Genomic DNA, 24,165 nt, shown 5'->3' with positions numbered 1-24,165 from the left:
AGTCCTCTGAAAAGAGGCTCCTCCCTGATTCCGCAGAACCTTCCTGTTCCCTGTTCCCTTGGTTACCTCCCAGATCAACATGCACTACAGGCACCCCCACTCCTACTCCAGCCTCACACTCCCGGCGAGCGGCAGCCATGAGTTCTGCCACTTAACATTCCATGTGGGATTGCCGAGGCCTTCATCATGAGAAAAGCCATTAAAAATGATACCAAAGATGGAAAAAAACAGCCCACAAAACTGGGACGTGAAGGGCAGGGTGGACTATAAGCTTCATAAAAAAGGCAGACAAATAACTCGGAGGAATCCAGCAGGAAGACACAAACCAAAAGGGTATTTTAAATTTTAAAAGAACCTTCACTTTTCTTTTATCTGCTGGGTTTTCTATGAAGTGTCCTTCCGCATAGCCTCTAATCACACCGCCCAGACTGAACGTAATACACTTTCATACGGGCCCTTTAATTTTTGATTCCAACCTTTGTCCTCCTAATTCCTACAAAGCAAACAAAGCAGACAGGCAGCAGTTGACTCAGAGATTACACTTTTATGTAGAAGGATACAGAACTTACCACTCTCTTTTCCCTGAAGTCAATGCCGACTGTCGTGATAAATTTGGAGTTAAATTTACCATCTGTGTACTGGTAAAGTACACTGGTCTTCCCTACTCCAGAGTCTCCCAAAGCTAAAAACTTGATGAGGTAATCATAGTCTCCATCAGACATAATGAAGAGCTCAGTGGTTCACCTGAAAAATATAAACAAATGCAAATTTACCAATAACCCATTAGAAAATATTAGAATCCTCCATGAATAAAGTGACCTCCTTTAATACTCAGTTCAACAAGTACTTCTGATTAACACCTACATGCCTAAAGGTTCTGTGAAGACAGGATTAGACGTCATTCACTGCCCCAAGGACTTAATCATTTGCTAGATCAGATGCTACTGAAATGGTAAATAACTAACAGTTTAGTTTAAATTTAACGTGTATATTATAGTATTGTGAAGACATAAATTCCAAGTGAGAATGAAAATCAAGATGAATGGTCACTAATTCTTTTTTTTTAATTGAAGTACAGTCAGTTACAATGTGTCAGTTTCTGGTGTACAGCACAATGTCCCAATCATGCACATATATATACATATATACATTTTCATATTCTTTTTCATTAAAGGCTATTAGTATAAGATATTGAACATAATACCCTGTGCTATGCAGAAGAAACTTTCTCTTTTTTTAAATCTATTTTTTATATATAGTGGCTAGCATTTGTAAATCTCAAACTCCCAAATTTATCCCTTTCCATTCCTTTCCTGGTAACCATAAGATTGTTTACTATGTCTACGAGTCTGATTCAGTTTTGTAGATGAGTTCATAGTGTCCTTTTTTTCCCTTCTTTTATTTTTTAGATTCCACGTGAGTGATAGCACGTGGTATTTTTCTTTCTCTTTCTGGCTTACTTCTCTTAGAATGATGATCTCTAGGTCCATCCATGTTGCTGCAAATGGCATTATTTTACTATTTTTATGGCTGAGTAGTATTCCATTGTATAAATATACCACAACTTTTATCCAATCATCTGTCAATGGACATTTAGGTTGTCTCCATGCCTTGGCTATTATATATAGTGCTGCTATGAACATTGGGGTACATGTATCTTTTTGAATTAGAGTTCCCTCTAGATATTTGCCCAGGAGTGGGATTGTTGGATTATATGGTAAGTCTATTTTTAGTTTTTTGAGGAATCTCCATACTGTTTTCCATAGTGGTTGCACCAAACTACATTCCCACCAGCAGTGTAGGAGGGTTCCCCTTTCTCCACACCCTCTCCAGCATTTATCATTCATCGACTTTTGAATGATGGCCATTCTGACTGGTGTGAGGTGATATCTCATTGTAGTTTTGGGTCACTAATTCTTATATGCAGATCATGTAGAATAAAAATTAACAGCAGAATAGATAAACAAGATTATACTGTATAGCACAGGGAAATATATACAAGATCTTGTGGTTCTCACAGCAAAAAAAAGAGTGACAATGAATATATGTATGTTCATGTATAACTGAAAAATTGTGCTCTACACTGGAATTTGACTCAACATTGTAAAATGACTATAACTCAATAAAAAAAAGTTTTAAAAATTAACAAAAAAGAGAGAAAAGAGGAAGGAGAAAGTCCCAGGAATAATAATAATTCTTAAAATGCAAGTGGTTCCACTTTCCCCTTCTTTTTCAAAGTCTCCTACTTCTACATCCTTGGCTTTCCTCTTTTAACTTGGACTTCTAGGCAATTTCATTTATCCCACACGTTTTCATATGTCATTATGATCCCTTCAAAGATAGTGCTAAATTCACAAGTAAAACTGAGTTTTCAGCTTCCTTATATATTATTATTGCTACACACTACATGTTAAATCAGATTTTTCTGGAATATCACTTTTCACTTGGGAAGTGAGTTCCACAATGAAGGGCTCATGTATCTATATTTGCCTTGGTATTCCACAGGAAATGCTACCAATTCAACTCTTCAATATTGACCAAAGCAGAAGTTCACCATAGAGAAGAAATATTCTTTTTACAACAAGACCAAATCATGGTTACTTTTTAATCCACGGCAATCAGCACTTTTCATGATTTTTTTTTTTTTTTTTTTTTTTGTCCTCTAAACAGATTCAAACTATTCAAAGTATCAGTCAGACTGGGAATGTAGTCTGTTTCCAGGGAAGGCTTATTTCTTTTTATCCTCCCATTTCTGATACCAATAAACCCTCCCAAAATCAGAAGAATAATCAGCTGTTCCATTACCATTGCCAACTCTATGTACCCATTCAAACATACATACTCATCCATCCACAGACACGTCATCCCCCCTCACTAGATGCTGCTGATTTTCTTCTCATTGTCCTCTTCTCACCCAGCCAGCTCCTATCCAGAGACTTCACCACATTTCTTAGTGCTTCCCATAGGATTATTTCTATAGATCCATAAAATTAATAAAAGTTCAAGCAAGGAGGTTTATTGATTTTCAAGGTTGCCTCCCCCACCCCATCCTCAATTTGGTGACTCACTTTACATTCAAAAATCCTGAATTCTGATCCCCAAGAGCCGCTGCACTGTCCTTCCTCGGAGAGCCTTAGTGCAAGTCTGTGCCCTCACACTCTGATACGGCTGGTCGGTCGATAAGGGCAGAGCCTCTACAAACATTCAGAATTCTGTTTGCACACTATAAAGAGCAACGCTTGACTCATGATGGCTTTCCTATGCTAGCTTCTGTATCTGCAGGTGTAGGTTGCCAGTATTAATGGTACGTAACAGAATTCCTCTCCAGAGGATGACCACCTAGGTACAAATAAATATTCTAGTATATCGTATCACAGCATTTCACTTGGCTCCAAGTTATTCATAATTAAGAGCTAATACTTGAGAATTGAAAAGCAGGTCCAGATAACATTTCATCATCTGGTGTGCTGGGGGAGAGGGTTCCCCTCCAAATAAATGAGCAAGCAGAAAGCAACTCCAAATTCTGCAAGGAGAATGATGCAAGAAGACACTGTTGGCTACCTGATTTCCTCTTTTATTTTGAAAAACAGTTCTTCCTATAGCTATGTTTTTCATCATTTCAGGCACAGGGGAAATGTCACCAACGGCATCACTCTTCTAGAATTCTCTAAACCTACTTGGATGGAATTCAAATAGAGACGAACCTTTTCTGCTGCACCCAAAGAATCACACATGTATCTACAAATGATCTTCGTGGGTTTTGTTTTCTGTTCATGGTAACAGCAATATGGAACAGTTTGTTCCCAAACCAAGCCGTCATAAAGGAAACATTTGGTTAAAAAACCAAATGCCACAACTGAAGTTATAGATACCACTGTCAATATTAATCATAGTTTGCACTCTTTAGACTGTACCTTTAGACAGTTATCTGCCTTGTTGATCTGAAAATAAATGCTCAGACCCTCCTTTCATCTCTGATTTCAGTTTTCTAAAGAACGAAATAGAGCCCATAGAGTTTAACTCATTTGCACGGTCAAGAACATAGGTCTCCTAACTTCAAGTCCAATGTCTGTTCTACCCCAAGCTTCATGCCCATTACTCAAGTTTTTACAAATGCATGTTGGACTTAAAGGTGACCAGGTATCCTAACAGAAAACATACGACCTCTGAGGACAAGCAGAGTCAGACTGAATTCCATGTCACCCTCATAGCAGCTACTCAGATGTCTCTGAGCCTTGGATTTTCAGGTTTCTATCCCATGAAAAAGAATATAATATACACAACTTCACACCATGTGCTAAGAATTGAATGAGACACTCTTTGCTGTGTGCCCAGCACAAGGCTTGGCATATACGGAGTATTCTGTAAATGTTAGCTCACTCTCTTCTTCCTATTCTGGACATATCAGACTGGCTCTGAAGACCTAGAACAATTTCTGAAATGGCCTCTGGGCAGCTCAAAACATGTGTTTCTGGCACAAAAGATTGCTTACTGGCTCAGAGTAGTTTACTGAGTCAACAAAGATCACTTTCAAACTAATTCTTATCTTTTTTTGGCTGATTCAAATCATTTTCAATTAATTTTAAATGGATACATCCATTTCAAAAGAGTTATGACCAACTTAAAAACAGATTTAAATTGTATAAAATACTCTAATCATTCTAACATGTTCATACTTGTTCAAAAGAATCTCAGTGGTTCATACTGGTTCAGAGTGAGTTAAGTCAAAAGATGTTCCACCTACAAAACCATTTCTGATTGATCTAAAGCCACTTTGGCTAAAACCACATGTATCTAACCAAAATCATTTGGTTTTAAGAGCTCACATTGCTTCAGACTGATTTTAGCTAGTTCAAGTAAGTTCTGACCTGGACAAGCAGGTTCTGACCGGCTCACACCAGGTTTGATTGGTTCAGGGTATATTTTATTGAATCAAGCACGTGCTGACCACTTAAATCTTTCTCCAACCAGGTCATATTTGCTCTAATTTTATCAAACTGCTTGTGATTAGATCAAGGTAAAAACTGGTTCCAAACAGTCCAAGTTGACCAATCAGATGTTCAAACAGTTGAAGACTAAAAAATATAAAATGATCATCAGAAACACCAAAAGCAATGGTTGGGTGCCTTAAACTTATGCAAATCAATAAACTTAAAATTTTACTTACAATTATCTCAATTGTAGACAGCCTGTACTCAAAATTTTTATCTCTATTACAGTATCATTTCTTTATACACTTCAACAGTTTGTCCATGTTGGAATGCAATAAACAGGCTGAGAGAAAGGATACTGGCCAAAGAGAATACAATAAACAATAGGAAAAGGAATGATGAGTGAAACAGGCTTCCTTGGTTGAGAACCCACCTCCTGTCTTATCTTGGGGACCTCACAGCAAAACAGCAATCCATGACCCAACAATAAAATAGAGATTTCAGTTGGGGAAAACCTTTAGCAAATTAGAAGGTTGTGTAGAGTTTCCCCTAAATTGGTCACAATGACCAGGCTGGTCTGGGTTAACAGAGACCAGAATTCTGAAGAGTAAGGAAGCTGCTAGGAAAGCAAAGGATTCAGGAAGCAGGCACATCTTCAAATCGTTAACAGAGATTTTTCAGGGTTTGGGCAGAGTACTGATGGTGACAGTTCCTTATCTAAGCTTGCAGTCAGTAAGTCAAAGCCTAGAGTTAATGGAATCATTCCATCTCTCAGCAGGAAATCATTCCAATCCACAGCAAACTGCAATCCCAAACCCATCCTGCAGTCCCATATGTGGCTGTCTCACCACTGCTGACCACCACAAGGTGAAGACAACTTAATGATGTTTCAGCTGCTGGCAGGTCTTCATATAGAACCATCTTCATATTAAAAATGATTTTTCTTTCTTATTTTTGTTACTCAAGTCTTGAGTGGTATTTCTGGGGCCTGTTCTTCAGATTAGAAAAAAAATACTCCACTCTCCAATTACAGAAATAACAAATTATTTTTATGTTGGCACTTTAGAGAAGGAAGGGAATCAGTAAAAATACACAGTGCAGAATCTGGGGCACCAAATCACATTTTGTGCACACAATTTCCAGCAAGTACTCTAGCCTATTGATGGATGGGAAGCCAGTCCATCAAGGCTTCCCAACTGCATTGCCCTTGCTAAAAACAGCTCAGATGCCCACATCAAGCACTTTACATACATTAGTGCAACAATCCTTGTCACAGCCCTAAAGGCAGGTGGTAACACACATCACACCCACTTCCTCGCTTGCAAGCATCTTGGTGACATTCTCTCATAGATGCCATAATGAGAGGATGAGTATGTGGGTCTTGGGCTGTCTATTCACATGTTAAGGGCTCAATTCCAACATATTGAGGGAGAGCAAAAAGTGGAGGTGAAGAACATGGACTCTAGAACCAAACCAAATCACCTGGATGTGAATCTAGTCATGCCACTTTAAAAATTTTAATGTCTTTTGCCTCAGGTTCCCCATCACAACACTGGGAATGACATCTGATTTTATGAATACTATCATGCATGTGCTTTCTTGTTTTAGCTTCTTTATAATTAGGGTGCCTCTTACACTTCATAGTCTTACAACCCCAGGACATCTTGCAATTGTTACTTTAAAAGGTGGCTCTGAAGATACAGTTGTGTGAAAACCTTTCATTAGCATCTTCTGGCAAGATCAAGAATGCACCATCCACATATTTTAGAATTGATGAAACACAAAAGCAAACCTATCTTAAAGGGCTGTTGTGAGGACTAAGTCAGTGTACACAGATCAAGTTTAGAGCAGTGTCCGGCACATGGTAAGTCCTGTATATGTATTGGCTGCTATTAGCATCACCATCTAGCAGTCTAGTTCCAAAGGGCCAATGTGCAGGTGACAGTCCTTTCTTTCCTAGAACTGTAAGAAAGAACTGAATCCCTAAACTAAAAATAAGATTTCAAAAACAAGGGTCTATGGAGAGCACTTGAACCTAAGTTCACTTCTTTAAACGCTGAAAGGAAGCAGCGTCTAAATCCTTCAAGGAAATGTTTTCCAAAAAAGTCAAGAATGCCAACAATTTGGGACAGGCAGAAGATTGTCTTATTCAGCTCACTTCTACCTCTCCTCCTTACACAAATATTTTTTCAAAGTGCTCTCCACCCTTACTCTCATCAGGTTAACAATAGAAAGCAAGGAACACCCACTTCCTCAACATGTACTATGTGGTGATAATTGCCTGGGTGAGAGAAAATCAATGATCTTCTTTCCTACTTAAAAAATAAAATATATTTTCATTGTTTTCCAGGGAATAAAGAAGAAAGTGGTTTTAGTTATGAGCAAAAGGCAAAGATATCTCTCTTTCCCTTTCTCTCTCAAGTAAACACACACACACACATACACACACACAAACCCCATAGCCCAAATTCTCCACAAATCTTCCTATTAAAGTCAGTCATACATTCTAACCTTAGGCTCTCCTATCCTTAAGCAGAACCATTCTAAAACTACTTTAGATAAGCCAGTCAGTTCTTGAAAGCCAAAATTTCCCTCCATCACCCATATTTAGGACAGAGAATAAAAATAGGGGGAGGGACAATCATACCCAAACAATTACCATGTGCCACAAATGGTAATAGACATGCATGATTTTATTTTATCATCCTTAAGGGGAACTTAATGTCTATATAAGACTTATATAAAGAGTGATGTTTTCTTAATGTGATAGCATGCAGGTTTGGGTTCAAATTCTGACTCTTCTTGATGTGACCTGATCCACGTTCTTCAAACTAAGTCTCCATTTTTTTCAACTGTAAAGTAGAGATGACATTACTAGCCTCACTGGGTTACTTTAAGGGTTAAGTAGCATAATCCACAGAATGTTTTAGCACATTGCTTGGTTTGTGTTAAGTTTAATAACTGAAACTTTTCTTTAGCAATACTATTACTGAAGTACAGCCTCATTAAGTTCTTATTAGGCAAGGCATGCAATTTTATAACCTATTCCTCATGAAACCAGTAGTGGAAGCTTTGGAAAAACTACAGAAAGAAATTCAACTTAGGTGCAATCACTGATGAGGTCTCTATCACAAAAGCCGCCTTGGCATCCCAGCCTAACAGTGAGCTTTAACAGCAAGACTTTTGGCAATTTCAGAGCTAGTGTTCATCATCAGAGCATTTATAATGTACCAAGATCTCAGTAGAGTCAAGCTGTATTTACTTAAAGAGCCCCGGCTACCACTGTCTTAGATCACTGCAATTGCCATACCCTGAAGTGGAACAAATTTACTCTCACTGCAAAAGCAAGATGTGGACAGCCCAGTAGTGGGGCTCCCCATCTCCACAAGAGGAGACAGCCTCTGCCCTCTGTGCATGTGAGCTTCCTCTTCTCAATTTCTGCTCCAGGTGTGAATAAATAGGTTTCTGCCCCCCACTGAATAAGCTGAGAGTGGAATAGATGAGATTGTAAACATAGAGCTTATCTTGTTTCTGCAAAGATCTTAGGCAGCAAGCAGTAGAAATGTAATGGCTTTGAAAAATAGAAGGAAATTGGAATCTGCTTCTTCCTTGTCTCCTGAGTGAAAGATGAGTTTGATTTTATCCAAACTCAGAATGTTAGATTTTAACAGCATTAGATATTCACCTATAACCTATGATTCATAAATGCATTCCTATCAATACAGTGTTTCATAGTAATATCATAGATCCATACTTAATAGGGAGAAGAGAGGTACCTGGCTAAAAACTGACAGAACCTAAATCAACATATCATTTGGCTTTAAATTTATAAACATGCCTGTTATGTAGGAATATTCCATTTTCCCCACTGAAACAAAGTGAGAACACTAACTTCTAGCAGCAAGTTACTGACAGAAAAAATAAAATGATCTAAAAAAAAATGTTGAACCAGATATACATTTCCAAATGCTGCCAGGACATCCAAATATATCATTTGCAAAGCATCCTTCAGACATCTGCACTTCTTTATAAGCACTGAAGAGAAAGACCAGGAGATGACCTACTATTTCTGAAATGTTACCATCACTTCAGTAGGTGCCTAATGTAAGCCAGTAAACAAATAACACACGCAACTACACATTAAGAAATAAGGGGGCACTGAAATGATTCTTGAAAGTAGAAAATGTTCTGGAAGACCACTGTCAATGACTTAAATGAGATACTGGCACTTTTTTTCTTTTTTTTTTTTTAAGTTACAGAGATCATTGATTCATTTACTCAAAAGACATCATTTGTTGCCCATGCCTTTTTTTAGCATAAGAATATGAATGTTTATAGAAATTTATGGGGGGTGGGTATAGCTCAGTGGTAGAGCACATGCTTAGCATGCTTGAGGTTTTGTTTGGGTTCAATTCCCAGTACCTCCATTTAAAAAAATAAATAAATTTATGGAAAGTAAACTCTGGGTATTATATTACTTACAGTTTGTAACAAGTACATCTTATTTTATAGACCTAGGATTAAAGGCATGCTACAGAATACATCATGCGTAAAATGCCGGCAATACAGTGGCAACAGGAGTGGCTGTTTGGTTTGCTGAGTAATATCTCAAACAAGACGAAAGTAGTTCCATAATGGCCACAACCATATGTCGTTGCAATGGAATGTCCAACTCATGGCTAAACGTGCTTCTTAATGACACCATGAAGCAGAGAAGTCTCCAAGAAGTCAGCAGAAGTGCAAAATCCCTAAAATTTACTCCCATGCAGCGGTTGTTTTTTGTAAGCACACAGAAGACAGCAAAACACAGGTGTTAGAGTCAGGGTCTCCTAAATTCAGACAGGACACTACTATCAACCTGTGTCAAGTGAGTAGCAAAATGCATGACAGAAGGGGACAGAGCATAGCTCAGTGGTAGAATGCCATGCTTAGCATGCACAAGGTCATGGGTTTGATTCCCAGGACCTCTGTTAAAATAAAAAAATAATAATAATAATTAAATAAGCCCAATTACCTACCCCCCAAAGATGCATGATTGAGATCAATATGTCATGGCTGTTCTTATGACTACAACAGACTGAGGCTGGAACTCAGATCTTATAGCTTTAAGGCACATGCTTTTCCCACTATACTTTAAGAGGGACACTGAATTAATAACGCTCTCAACAAACAGAGTAAAAATATTTTCCAAAAATGGGAAAGGAGGAGTGATTTAAGCTACCTGGAAGAGACCACTAATTAATAGGGGGGATTGTGCTATTAAGGAGTTCTGAAAAAATGGAAATAAAGAGCTGTTGGCTATGTCAGAGTGCCATCAAACTCCTGTGCCCAAGACTCAAACATGGAAATATTAGGAGGGACAGTATTGCTACTGCAGCCAGGACTGCAAGGATTACAAAATCAAGTAGCACTCGAAGAACTTGAAATTGAAAAGTGCATTTCCCAGGTTGCAAAACACAGAACAGCTTCCATTTATGACCTAGAAGTGGAGCCACAGATTCTGGCAAGCCTAGTCCTTCCAGAACATGGAAGGGTTGAAAGGCCTTTGCCCACCTCACCCTGGCTGTCCTCTTGCATCTCACCTGCCTCAAAGTATTACATAAGCTGCAACACAGGAAAGACGTTAATATCTCAGGGGAAATGATCAAATCAAGAAGAGAACAACTTCACTTTGTGAAGGAGGAACGATGCTTCTTTCCTTCCTAAAAAAAAAAATTTGGAAAGAAAAAAAATTATGAGTTAAAAGAATCAAGACCTGTTGAGGCTGACTGTCCAAATAATAAAAACAATTCGATGAAGATCCCTGTGTTGGCAGTAACTGGGGAAGAAAGAGAAGGGCTCCTTTATCACTGTCTTTTTTTTAATGGAGGTGCTGAGGGTTGAAGCCAGAACCTTGAGCATGCTAAGCACACACTCTGCCACTAAGCTATACCTGCCCCCTACATCATTGCCTTTTATAAAAAACTAGGATGAGTGCTCTATATCTATTCACCCCCAGAAACTGTGTCCAGAACAGAGCACCACCCTACCTACCTTTCCAGACCCAACTATTTGCATACCAGGAGAATATTTTCACTGTTGTTGTGTAAGGGTTATTTTTACGGCGTACAGTAAAAAAAGAAAAAGAAAATGTCATTTCCCTGACTTCTTAAACAAAGGGCACAGGTCGTACCTCAACTTTTCTGTGATGAGCTCTGCTGTAACTGCATACATGCAGGAACTACGAATGGTGAGGGCTCCCATCCCACGTGCCCCACTGGAAGAAGAAGACAAAGTACCAGTTTGGCACACGGACCCTTACAGAGGCTCATATTCACCAGACACAGCTTCCCTTCTCTATCGTCCTGCCTGCCCCGTGGCCTCACCCTCGCTGACCACAGCAGAGCACAGAGTTCTCCACCCCCAGGAATATGCTCCTCAGGAACAGGCTGGCTTACAAAAGCACACGGGATTCCATGTCTTCACAGCTGGTTTTCTTTTCCATAGTCTCACATCCACCCCACAAAACCCCCATGTTGGGTTCTAACAGCCCTACTTCTAACCATTAACCTGAGTCACAGCCTCTTTACTCTCTTTTTCCTTTCCTGGCTTTCTTGTCCCTCATCTCCAGCAACTCTCCCCAAACTCCAGTTTGTGGGTGAAAAAACCGACCTTACGCTACCACCACTAGTCAGTGAACACGTGCTTTCCTTTTCCAATGCACAGTGAGCTGCTATGTCAATTTCAAGGTATTGGTCCCTCCTCCATAAGCTCATGTGCTGCTCTGTCTTCAGGGCTTTTCCAATACAGAAAGGAGTTTCGCCCCAGCTCAGTGTGGGGATGGAACGATCTTAGAAACCCAAGTACTTCTCACCTGGGCCAGTTTTCGTTTTACCTTACATATTGATGAAAAGGCAGCCTACTGATAAAAGCTGCTCATGAGTTTAAGACACTAGTATCTGTAAATATTCCACCATATATCAACTTAGTTCTTTTAAAAACAATCAAATAGCCTCAGAAAATCAAACTAGTTCCCGACGTTTAGCAGCACTAAACAACAGAAGGAGGACTCTTAGCCCCTCTGGTGCCAATAAGCCCTCAACAGCCAGCTATCGATCCTTCTGGTCCTGGTCAGGTCTACCCTCTCCGTTAATATACTTACAACACACGTTTAACTGCTCCCTAAACATCATATTCTTTGATGACTGAATCAAAAAGAAAGAAAAGAAACTCACCTAATGGCCAAAGTCTAATCAGATACACTTCTTGTTGATTCCCAAGAAGTCTTTCCTTGTCCCACCTATTCCGTATGCCTTCTTAGCTGGGACTGTTTGCACTTCTATCAACAGCTGTTTAAAGAATAGGGTGTGCCTTGGGTTTACTTATGAAAAAGATACTAAGGTGTCTGCAGCCATCCAGCCTAGCTCTACATTAGCCTGTCAGACCACAGTTGGCTTTTTTGGTGACTGTCACTGACGTTGATGTTTTCTAATGTTACTACGTTGGAGTCAGTAAAAGTGGGCTGCCCATCATCAAACTGGGGGCGGTGGGGAGGTTGTTAAAGATGAGTGAGGTTTTATTAAAGTCCCGTCAGTGTGTGAAAAGGATCTGTATTCCCTGTTTGTTGGACGTAGAATTCCATCAATACTCATTCAAGCTAGTTAGTTGTATTTTTTGATCTGGTATGTTCTTCATTTGTTTTGCTCATTTATGTTTTCCTACTTCATCTGTTAGATTCTGAGAAAGGGATGTTAAAAAACTGGATCACATATATTTTTAGAAAATAAGCACAAGGCAGCGTCTTAAAGGAGATGACGATAACACATCACCAAGGAACAAGGCACCACGGTCCTTGCTAGAGAAGCGCCAAGTCTGTGGAGCCCCAGGTACTTTAAGAGTCTATCAACTTTATTCAAATGTTCTTTTCCTCTTTACTGTCATTTTTTCAACTGGAAGAAAAATTTTCAGTCAAATGGTTATATACTAGATTTAGAGACCTCCAAACTGTTCACTTAGGCTGCTTGGCTAAGTTATTTGCTTCTGTCTTTAGTGCATACATATTATTTGAAATTCTTATACATGTGTCATTAATCGAGAAGGCTGTAATTTGCACTAGCCTTTCCTCATTTCCTTTCTCTCTCTCTCTCTCTCTTTTTTTTTTTTTTTTTTAGTTTGGAATGGATCCATGCATCTGCTCTAGTGAAAATAGTTAAGGAAGCATATGCAAGCCACACTCCATAAATGACAGCAAGGCTCAGGCACATCTCTTCAGCACATGTTGCCCTTCCTCCTGTTAGGACAGTCAGCTGAGCAGTAACGAATGAGCACAGCATGTTGCATCGTAACATTTTACTACAGATCACTGGCGAGATGACTTTGTGTTTAGGGAGCTTCTTGTGTGACTGAGAGCTATTCTAAGTTTGGGTCACTTCTCCCATAGCAGACCAATGTCTTCACAGTCCGTTGGATATTCTTGCATAAGGTCTCAGAAAACCCACGTAATATCATTGCAGCAAATCTTTCAGTCCCTCAGAAAACTGTTCTGGTCCAGCTGGTGCCAAACTTTCTTTAGCAAGTTTCTTCAAATGAAATCTTACATGGCACTCTAACATATAAAACAGATGAAGGTAGAACCATTGTGACAAAAGAAATGAAGTAAGACTCCACCTCCAAGGCCTGTGGGCCCAACAAGGACCTAATAACAGGTCCATTGTACACACATGGAAAACAAACGCAGAAAGCTCGACCTAAAATGGCTCTGAATAATCTCATCTACCTTCAACTTCGTACACAATGCTTCCTGTCCACCTAAACACATCCAACTGACAACTTATCTATAAGACCTGCTGGGCTTTTTTATTCAGCATCTCCTAAAGAGGCCATCTCTCAAATCTCCCCCACTGAACCACAACCTTAGGACTCTTCTTATCTGGGAGTGAAAATCTGGAATGTACTGGGTGACCCTGGTGAGAACTTCAAGAAGGGCTACCTGGAGCTTCAGAGAGTAAGTCTCTAGGACAAGTCTGCAAGACAGCAATCACTGGGTTACTCAAAGGGAAATAAGAGCTATGCGTTCAAGGCTGAACAGTCCTGGGAAAATATAGACCAAATTGGCCAGAAGTGAACTAAGGGGCAGCATCCCCCTTGGGACAGAAAACCCATGTCCTTGAAAACGGGAACCATTGGGAGGATGTCTGTAACCAGCTACACTGGTGATCCTTTCCCAAAGGGCATCAGGAAATACACTCAGATTGGTCATGATGGCCTCCACAACCTATGCTTGGGGGAAACCCTCAAAAGTCAAGATATGCTTTGAAGAACACAGTGAAATGTTGATATACCAAATTTAAAATAAGTGAGAATATATTATTTTGTGCTAGCGCAGAAGCCACCTTATACTAAATTATAGTATTATTATTAATTATTATTATTAAATTCTAAATATTTAATAGTTTTCATTCTGATCTTACCTTTTACCCATAGGTTATTTAGAATCAAAGTGCTTAATGTTCAAACATTTGGGGAATTTTTCTCGTTTTATTCTTATTATTGACTTAGCTAAGTTGTCGTGACTAGAGAACACTTTCTGCAAGATTTCAGTTCATTGAAACTTGTTGAAACTTATCTCATGACCAAACATATGGTCAGTTTTTCCAAATGTCTCACGTATTCTGCAGATGTTGGGTGCAGTGCTTTATGTATATTAATTAGGTCAGCTTTGCTGATACTGTTTTTTCATATGCGCTAAGCTCTTTCTATTTTTTTTTAATCTTCTTGTTCTAGCAATGCTGAGATAGGGTGTATTAAAATTTCCAACTATCCAAAAATAAATAAACAAATTATAGCACAGAATTACATAAAGAGGCATGGTTTTTAAAAATATATATATACTGATGGGAGAAAGACTTAAAAGTTTCCTCTCTAACTTGACTTTTTCCTGTCAACTCAGAAGAAATTTCAAGTGATGTATTTTCTCCACCCCTTGTTCCAGCTAATGGCTATGTCACAAGGAATGTTCTTCAGGATAGCACTGCTACTTAGAACCATTAGAAAGTTCCAGGGAAGGAGGAAAGGGTGTAGGGAAGGCAGGAACAGAGCAATCCCTAGTGTTCCTCACCAGAGCAGGCAGCCTCCCATGAAGGTGGCACAGAATCAACTTCAGGCCAGAAGGGGTAAATACAAATGGAGGTCCCAGACAGATGGTCAAAGTCACATCAAAGTCAAACACCAACAAAACTAAGGAGCAAATCAAAAAGAGGAGACGTGGCTTCTGGATTTGAGGAATTCAGGAGGACTACAATGGAGACCACTTAGGTCAAGGGAGCCAGTAGGACCACTACCTAGAAAAGACCCAGGTAGTTGTCACTTTATCAACAGCCAGAGATTCTTACCTTCCAAGTCAGGGCAATTTATTCCATCTACTTCCTCTCTCTCCTCTGCTGAGCCCATTCAATTCCAAAGGCTTTCTAATTGATCTGACCAGATTCCTTCACTAATCATCCTCCACCTGCCCTGGGCAGATGGAAAGTCAAGCATCCAGGTTAGAACTCGGTTCCCAAAGCCATACCTGTCTTTGTCATCAGCCTAGCCTGGGATAAGGACACCTAGGAGAACCAAGCTTATTTTTTTTAATGCATCACTGAGAAAGACATTTGAAGGCAGGAGGCTAAGAATATAGGGACTAAAGTCAGTAAGCAGGACAGAAAGCTCCTACAGGACCTTGCTAAAAAGCAGTGAATAAAGAAACCTCAACAAAGACTTACTAACACAAAACAGAGGAAACTATGCATCAGCAAGAGTGCAAGCCAAGAGGGAAAAGAAAATTATAGACAAGAGGAGCACAAAGCCCATGGAAGGAACACCATGAAGATGTAAATATTCATGTGTTTCTAAGAAATTGATATAAGTCACAACTTTAGAAATTTTGTTTGAGGGTTTGGAGGAAACTGAAGAAACATGTGATATTATACTTCATTTTAATGAGAATAAAATGAGATCTGTAGATGAAAGAGGTGACTGTAAAGTAGTAGAAAAGATTTTATAAGCCATATGTGAAAATCTTCCTCATAATTCCATAATCATGTTTTAGTAAGCCCAGTTTTTAAAGTACAAAGTTAACCTCCACGTACCAACAAATTTGACCGCAAAAGTTTGTTAAGCTCAATGTTTTGACCTCAGGAATTCTCTTTTCATTAAAAAAAAAAAAAAAAAAAGATGTTATCCATGTTTAACTGATACGTAGATTTTTAATGTAGAATTTTCCTATATGTATTTGCACATCACATAAAAATACAACTGCTATTTAGCTATCAAATATTAAAAAATAAACCAAAACTTCTAACAGTATACCCCAATGATATTAATCAGTTTTCCCAGAAATGAGATATCACCTTAAAAACTCATATGAATGTCTAAGAAAAGCTTTTCCATATTTACATTTTATAGAACACTTTAGATAGAACATGATAAGGAAAATGAATTGTTCTGCATAGAAATTACAATGTTTAATTTGAAATAAGTTCCCTTAATTACTGGTACCTCTAAGCAGTAGAGATACATAAAGCTTTAGTTCTTACAAGGTAGTTTTAAACTAAACATTTCTGACACAGGAAGGGGCAGATTTAAGTTATACTGCTTCTAAGCTAAAAGCTCTTGATCTTACATTCTCTGTAGGAGACAGAAGCTCACAAAGAACACGTGCAGGCTTCTGTTAGGAACCTGGACATTTTTCACATGCATTCTAGTGTAAGAAGTTTTACATTTTGTTCAGAAGCAAAATGTTTATGAACTCAGGAGATGCAGTGTGATTTTCCAAACCAAAATCTGTTTTTTTATGACCCTTTGGAAAAAGGCAGAGTTGGAAATATGGCTTAGTTGCAAAAACCTCTGGAATTTTTGAAGCCTTTTCACTCATTTATAGGGCAAATGCACAAAAATACATGAAATGAGGCAGTACCAGAAAAGCCATGGAGCTGGCCAACACAACACACCTCCATGCACAGAGGACACATGCAATTATTTGAGTTCCTTTCACTTCTGACCATCATGGCTCAGGACTGAGACCCCACTGATCACCAAAGGAGAGAAAGGGGAAGGGAAGTTGTTTCAATGGAAACATCCTCACCTACTTGGGTTCCTTTTCTCACAGCCCCAGTAATTGACAGAACAATCATGAATTAAGCCAAAGGCATCTCTGCCCACTGCACTCTCACCCTGGAGACCAGCCCTCATAAGCCACATCAGGCTCTGGATAGTCTTTCAACCACCGTCTTCTCAGTGTGTATGAGTGCTTCACCTTGGTGAACTTGTACGGGTATTATGCTACTTCTGAGTACTCCTCTCCCATCCCTCATCTCCTGGGTAAATTGGCAGGTTTCCTGGACTGCCTTCTTGTGTGTTGCCTCCCCACCACCCCGCACCACTGGACGGACAACAGGCCAGCTGTCAGTCAACTGCTAATTGTGTCTACCATCTGGCTTTCTCTAGCAGCCTCTTCCTTCCTCTGTTTCCTTTTGTTCCCTGCTGATTTCATTCAGGAATAACTCAAAGTGTCTGGGAGCTCCACTGATAACTGCTCTTTTTTGGTTAAGTTGTATTTGTGTTCTACTCAACAGTATTTGATAAGCAATTTCTCCATGCCCAGTACTGTGTGGCAATTATAAACGGCACAAAAGAAATATGTGATCCAGCCACTCCCCTCAGGAAGCTGGTATTCGGGAAGAGGACACAAAATGAACTCATTTTCAACAAAGGACAAATGAGACAAGATAATCCGGAAGCAGAATGTCACCCAGCACAGGATATCAAAAGTGAAATGGGCTTGAAGTCAGAACACAAGAACTCTGCTACTTACTTCCTTGCTGTGTGATCTATGGCAAGTCATGCCACCGCTCCCTGCCTGTTGCTGCATTATGGAAGCATTTATCGAGCAATATCGTTAAGAGGATTAAAGACCCAGAGAGGTCAGAAACAGGACACAATCTGAACCAGCGCATGAGCCGAACACCTTCAAAGCCAGCAAGAATTTAGCTAAATGGTGAGGAGTCAGAAAGATAGCAGGTTTGGTGAGCATCCATTCAAGTATTGAGAAGCCTTGTTATTACTTCAAAGGCTACAAACGTGAATAAGATAATTCTTCCCCTCAAAATTTGCAGTCACAGAACATGACAAATACACAAATAACTATAAAATTGGCTATAAAGTCAAAGGAATGCTTAGGAGGTAATGCAGCAAGTTGAAGATGGCTGGGCAACCAGCCCATCAGTGTGCTGGGTACTAGTTTCAGCCCTGCTTCATCTGTGTGTGATCCAGCATGGGTCCCCACCCTCTCTGGCCTCGTTTTCCTAGACTTGAGACAAGAAAGAGGTCTGAACTCAATGGTCTTCACCCTCCACAAACACTTTATGCTCCATGATTCTAGGTTCAAAGTCCAGAGTTTAGTGATGAGAAATCTAAATGGGGTCATGGTGGCAGCCGTCCTCCGTGTCACCTCACTTCTTAGAGATGAGAGCCTAGACATGGGAATCAGATGGAAAGGATCCAAGAGACATGAGTTTTAAAAATAATAGTAGTGCCTCACTGACTAGAAGGGGAAGCAGCACAGAGAAAGTACTTCAAAGAATGAAGCTGGGTAACCAACACAGCAAAACGGTGATTCTGGAAACAGGACATTAGAAATGGGGGAATGGAGAAAGTTGGAGAGGGCATAAGGCTTTTGTGGGTGGGTACCAGATTTTTGGAGGGGATAGATGATGAGATTGGGCTGGGATGGGTTGAGTGGTAGGGGTCACAAAGCCACATCACAGAGAAATACTTAAAAACCACTCCCATTCCCTAGGGTCCCACGTTTATCTCTGTCCTTGGGACAGAGGCAGCGGCGCCAACATTGAAAGGTCCTGAAAGAAGGCTATGAATGTACAAACCGCAGAAGAGGGGACACCCAAAACCAAGGATCACTGGTGTTCTAACTCAAACTCAGTTACACGGGACATAACGGGCAGTCCCTGCTGTCCTGACGAAACTTCATTTGCAGACATCATTCCTCTGTTGTAAGATACTTTATCTGGCAGCAAGTAAAGGGAAATGTCAGTGAAGACAGCTGGGTATCTCTTTGCCTCCACACCATTCTCTTCTTTGGGGAGCCTTTACTAGGGCATCGATTCATTCAAAACTTAGACCTCACATTCAAAACATCACCATACACCACCCATGTGACTACATGTTAATAAAAATACATACTGGCCAGGAGTATATCATTTTCCTTCAGCCTTGTCCTCAGCCTCTCTTACTTGGCTCAAAATAATGATTACTTTTACTACTGATGTTAAGAAATGACAAGCCAAAACCCTTCTCTAATCACTTAATGCTTGTGGGTTTTCAGAAGAGAATCAGTTTAACTAAACCATGTCCCCTGTGTTTTTGTTCTCACTCAAAATAAAACAATACTTTTTATAAATATGCATGTGCCCCATCTCCTAATACATGCCAGCAAGAGCTTCTCCAGGAAATTGCTTCCTAACCCTTTTCATGCTATTTGTATGACAAACTTGGTCAAATGTTCATGATGGAAGACAACAGATTTGGGAACTCCAGCAACGCCAGGGCCTGCCCAGCCACCCTGAGAGAAGGAGGGTTCAGTATCTCAACACATCTGAATCAACTAAGGGCACACCAAAGGAGACTCTGATCCAGGGTAGAGGCCAAAGAGCAAAATTCCTGGGGCATATGTGCACACATGTTCAATTATAGAAGATAATGCTAAATTGTTGCTCAACATAGTTGTTTCACCGTCCCACCTTCACCAACATTTGGTGTTGTCAGACTTCTCAAAATGGTCTAAGTTAGTGTTTCTCTGATTTCTAATGTGGTTGAGCCATTCGATTTCTTTTTCTTTTTTTTTTTTTAATTTAATTTGTTGGCCATTCAATTTCTTCTTACAGAAAAGCACAGTCATGACTTTTCCCTATTTTTCTATTGGGTTGTTTTTTTCTTATGGACATGCAGGATTTCTTCATATATCCTGGATACTAGTCCTTTGTCAGTTACAGATGTTGCAAATATCTTCTTCCTGTTTGTGGTTTGTCTTCTCACCTTTTTAATGCTCGGTCTTCAAGCAGTCAACTCTATCCGTCTTTTCTTTCATAGCTAGTTCTCTTTATATCACATTGAAGAAATCCTGCTTTAAAGTGATAAAGATATTCTTCTACTTTATTTTCCAAAAGATTTTGCCTTTCACATTAAGTCTTCAATCCACTGGGAATTTTTTAAGGCGTATGTAGGAATCCAATTTCATTATTTTTCTCTGAAGGACACCTAATCATCATAGTGCAATTTATTGAGAAAAATTATCCTTTCCCTAGTGAGTCACCATGTTTTGGCAGAACTGTTTCAGGGCTCTCTCTTCTGTTCCTTGATCATTTGCATTATCCCTGGGCCAATGTCATAAGGCCTGAATTACTATGACTTTGCAGTACAGCTTATATTTATCATTTATATCTGGGAGGACAGTTGCTTCTACCTTACTGTCAACATTCTTGACCTTTCACACCTCCACCTAAGCTCCTCAAAAACCATATAGAAATTCTGAATGCGAGTACATGAAATCTACAGATCAAATTGAGAAGATTGACCTATTCATGCTACTGACTGATCTCTCCAACTTATTTGTATCTTCCTTAATGCCTTTAAAAATGTTGTCAAAGTAAATTCTCCTTATAAAGACCTTGTACACTTTGGGGGAGGGTATAGCTCAGTGGTAGAGTGCGTGCTTAGCCTCACAAGGTCCTGGGTTCAATCCCCAGTACTTTCTTTAAAAACAAATAAATAAACCTAATTAACCCCTCTCCTCAAAAACAAAACAATCACAACAAAAAAAGACCTTGTACATTTTTAGACTTATTGATACTTTATATTTGGTCACTATTGTAAGTGATATCTTTTAAATATATATATTACATATACCTTCCATTATTACTTAGCTCCACTAATTCTAATGATTTGTCATACATAGTTGAAAACTGATTACATCTTTTTTTTTCCTTTCTAATCTTTTGTTTAGATTCTTTGCCTTACTGTGTTTGTTAGGACCTGCAAGAGTATTGAGTAAATAATCTTGTCTCCATTCTATCGTTTCACTGTTAAGAATAACATTTGCTGTAGGTTTCCAGTAGATACTCTTATCAGGTTAAGGAAGTTCTCCATCTATTCCCAGTTTTCTAAGAATGAGTATTATGAATGCATATCAATTTTATCTAATTTTCTTTCTAAATCTATTGGGGAAATTATGTGATTTTTCTCTTTTAATCTGTTAATTTATAAGCTTTTACAATTAGTTACCTTTGATCTTTATGTTTTCTTTCTTCTAGTTTTTTCTCCAACCTTCCCAACTTCTGCTCTTTACTTATACACTCTACCTGAAATCTCTCCTTAAAAACCATTATGTTTCCTCTGTGTCCATCCTTGCAGGAGAGGAGGGTACAGTTCTCAGAGTCATTAATAAATATTCGAATGATTTTAAAAAATGAAATACCTAATAAGTGCCTTACTCCCTAGATAAACATCAGAAAATCATTAGCTATCTCCTGAATTTTCTTTCAATACTATGTTTGACTTTAAGTACTGGGGCTCAAGCTCCCCCATTTTAACACCTAGCAATTAGGGTAAAAGATTTCAAAAATGGTAAGCATCTTAAGAGAGATTAAAAAGTGACGCTTTTATATATTCTGTAATTCAACACTATCCATCAGACGGGCCACCCATGCTTCAAAATCTTGGTTCAGAACCTAAACCAGACCAGCAACAATGATCATCTAATTTGTTCAATCTGAGGATAGAGGGAAGAATGTAGGTACTTCCTTTTATTTAAAGCAAGGTGAACAAATCCAATTTGTGCCATGCTACAGCAAGAGGGGGTTATACCTCTAGAAAGTCTGGGTAGGTCTGTCTTAATGAGGGGTCATTATATATCTGTTTTGTTCATTCATTTAACAGTTAAGTGCCCACCATAGGCAAACACTGTGCAAGGTAACAGAAATGCAAGTAAGATAGAAGCAGCACCTGCCCTCACAAAACTTACCATCAAATGGAGAACAGTGACCAGTGAAGCAAGACGCCAAGTGTGGTTAGTACATATGGCCAGAGTAATGGAAAGAGCTCATGAGATTAACACCTCAGCTAGATAGGGGTGAGGTGGGTTCTAAGAGGAAGTTTATGAAGAGTCTAGTGTCTTAGGTTGTAGAATTTCTGTAAGTAATCTGTAGTTCTAAACAGTACATTAAAGCTGGGGTTCCCTAGGGAAAGAACTCTATAGTCCAATGGCATAGAACAGGAAAGCTAAAAAGACCCTCATCTGTACACTCCCCACCCAACCCCACCACCCACACACTCACACACAACTATGTGACTCACCCAGAAGGCTACAGTTAAAAAAAAAAAGGCAGTGTCTCCTCCAGATAACTGGAGAAATGATTGTGGAAGTGTGTATGAAATAGGTTCCTCCCCTCGTGCACTGTTGGGGGCACTGTTATTTGGTGCAGTCACTGTGGAAAACAGTATGGAGTTTCCTCAAAAAAACTAAAAGTAGAGCTACCATATGACCCAGCAATTCCACTTCAGAGTATGTATCCAAAAAAAAAAAAAAAAACAACACTAATTCAAAAAGGTACACACACCCCAATTTTCCTAGCAGCGTTATTTACAATGGCCAATATATGGAAGCAACCTAAGTGTCCATCAACAGATGAATGGATAAAGACGATGTGATATATGTGTCACACACACACAAGCGAATACGACTCAGCTATAAAAAAGAATGAAATTTTGCCATTTTCAGCAGCATGGATGGACTTGGAGGGCATTATGCTAAGTGAAATAAGTCAGACAGAGAAAGACAAATACTGTATATTATCACTTGTATGTGGAATCTAAAAAATAAACTAGTGACTATAACAAAAAAGGAGCAGATTCACAGATATGGAAAACAAACTAGTGGTTATCAGTCAGGAGAGGGGGGCAACAGCACAAATTACTGGGTGTAAGATATGCTCAAGGATGTACTGTACAACATGGGGAATATAGTCAAAATCGTGTAATAATGGTAAATGGAAAGCTACCTCTAAAAACTGTATAAAAATGTAAAAATACAATTAAAAATAAAAATTAATAAAATTAAAAATGTAAAACAATTTTTTAAAAGGTTCCTCATCTTTCTCGTCTTGCCATAGACCCTACCTAATCTGCCATCTGCCTCTACTAGTCAAAAATGTGATCATATCACTTTTTAAAAGATATTATCTTGTTTTTAAAATTAAAGAAGTTGAATCTACATTTCTAAACTAATTATTTAAGATGAAGTTTTGAAAACCTTTGCCAAGTTTTTTTTTAATTGGCCTATACAATCATCTTAAAGTTGGTATTTAGCTTCATGAAATATATTTATTTGACCAAGGATGTTAGATAAGGCATGATCTGGATATGAAAAGGGGCAGTTAAAAAAAAATAGAAATCAGCAAACAGCTCTCAAACTTCTAGAGCCTTTAATCCTAAGAAAAGCAGATTAAACATTACAAGAATATATAAAACTGTAGTTCATACCTGACTCCTAAGAGCCCCAAGGCCACTGCCAGCAGTAAGTTTCTAAGGTCATTAAAGAAACAGTCTATGGGACATTATGCTGTACACCAGAAACTGACACATTATAACCAACTATATCTCAATAAAAACAGAAAAGAAACAGCCTATCTTATTTCTTTCTAATGACTTTAAGTTCTTAAACACTTTTCAGGACTATAAAAACTAGACTAGATGGAAATCTATTATTTTAACAGCACCTTTCAGTTGCTTTAGAGGAAAAACTTGGCTCAAGAGACAAATATAAAATTGCAAAAATTATACAGCATAGGATGATGTAGGGAATGTCTATGACAGATATGGAAGTACATCCCAAGAAATACAGATACACCAGATATCTTCCATTACAACCAAAACTGAATGCAAAGTGATACATAAATACCAATCCAAAAGGTGTTAATAATTTTAAATAAAATTTGATAAGTGGACTGTCCTACACCAATGATCCAAAGATATTCTACCAGCAGAGCCTGGTAGGAATGACTGAAATCAGGCGGTGGCTGCTGAACCCATCAGTTAAAACATCATGCATCTAACAAATTAGCACTGAGAACCAGCTGTGCCCACATCACCGCGTTAAGCACCGACAACTAGGCTGTGGGAGAGCAGCAGTCTAATAGCAGCACTC

General features: G+C 38.9%; 1 protein-coding gene across 12 annotated transcripts in view; it reads right to left on the bottom strand.

The window, feature by feature from the left end:
- RAB27A (RAB27A, member RAS oncogene family) overlaps positions 1-24,165 on the bottom strand; it is a 67,463-nt gene that overhangs the window by 18,211 nt on the left and 25,087 nt on the right. For 11 of the 12 annotated variants that reach the window (XM_032481143.1, XM_032481147.1, XM_032481141.1 and 8 more), the window contains one exon: positions 570-744. In XM_032481143.1, the coding sequence (XP_032337034.1) occupies positions 570-722 (153 nt within the window). In that variant the 5' untranslated portion in view covers positions 723-744. Of the gene's footprint in view, positions 1-569; positions 745-3,068; positions 3,158-24,165 lie in introns of those variants that run through there. The other variant, XM_032481151.1, reaches the window with a different exon arrangement.

The sequence above is a fragment of the Camelus ferus genome, chromosome 6, assembly GCF_009834535.1.
Source record: "Camelus ferus isolate YT-003-E chromosome 6, BCGSAC_Cfer_1.0, whole genome shotgun sequence".
Taxonomy (NCBI): Eukaryota; Metazoa; Chordata; class Mammalia; order Artiodactyla; family Camelidae; genus Camelus; species Camelus ferus.
This window is presented reverse-complemented; position numbering and strand designations above follow the sequence as displayed.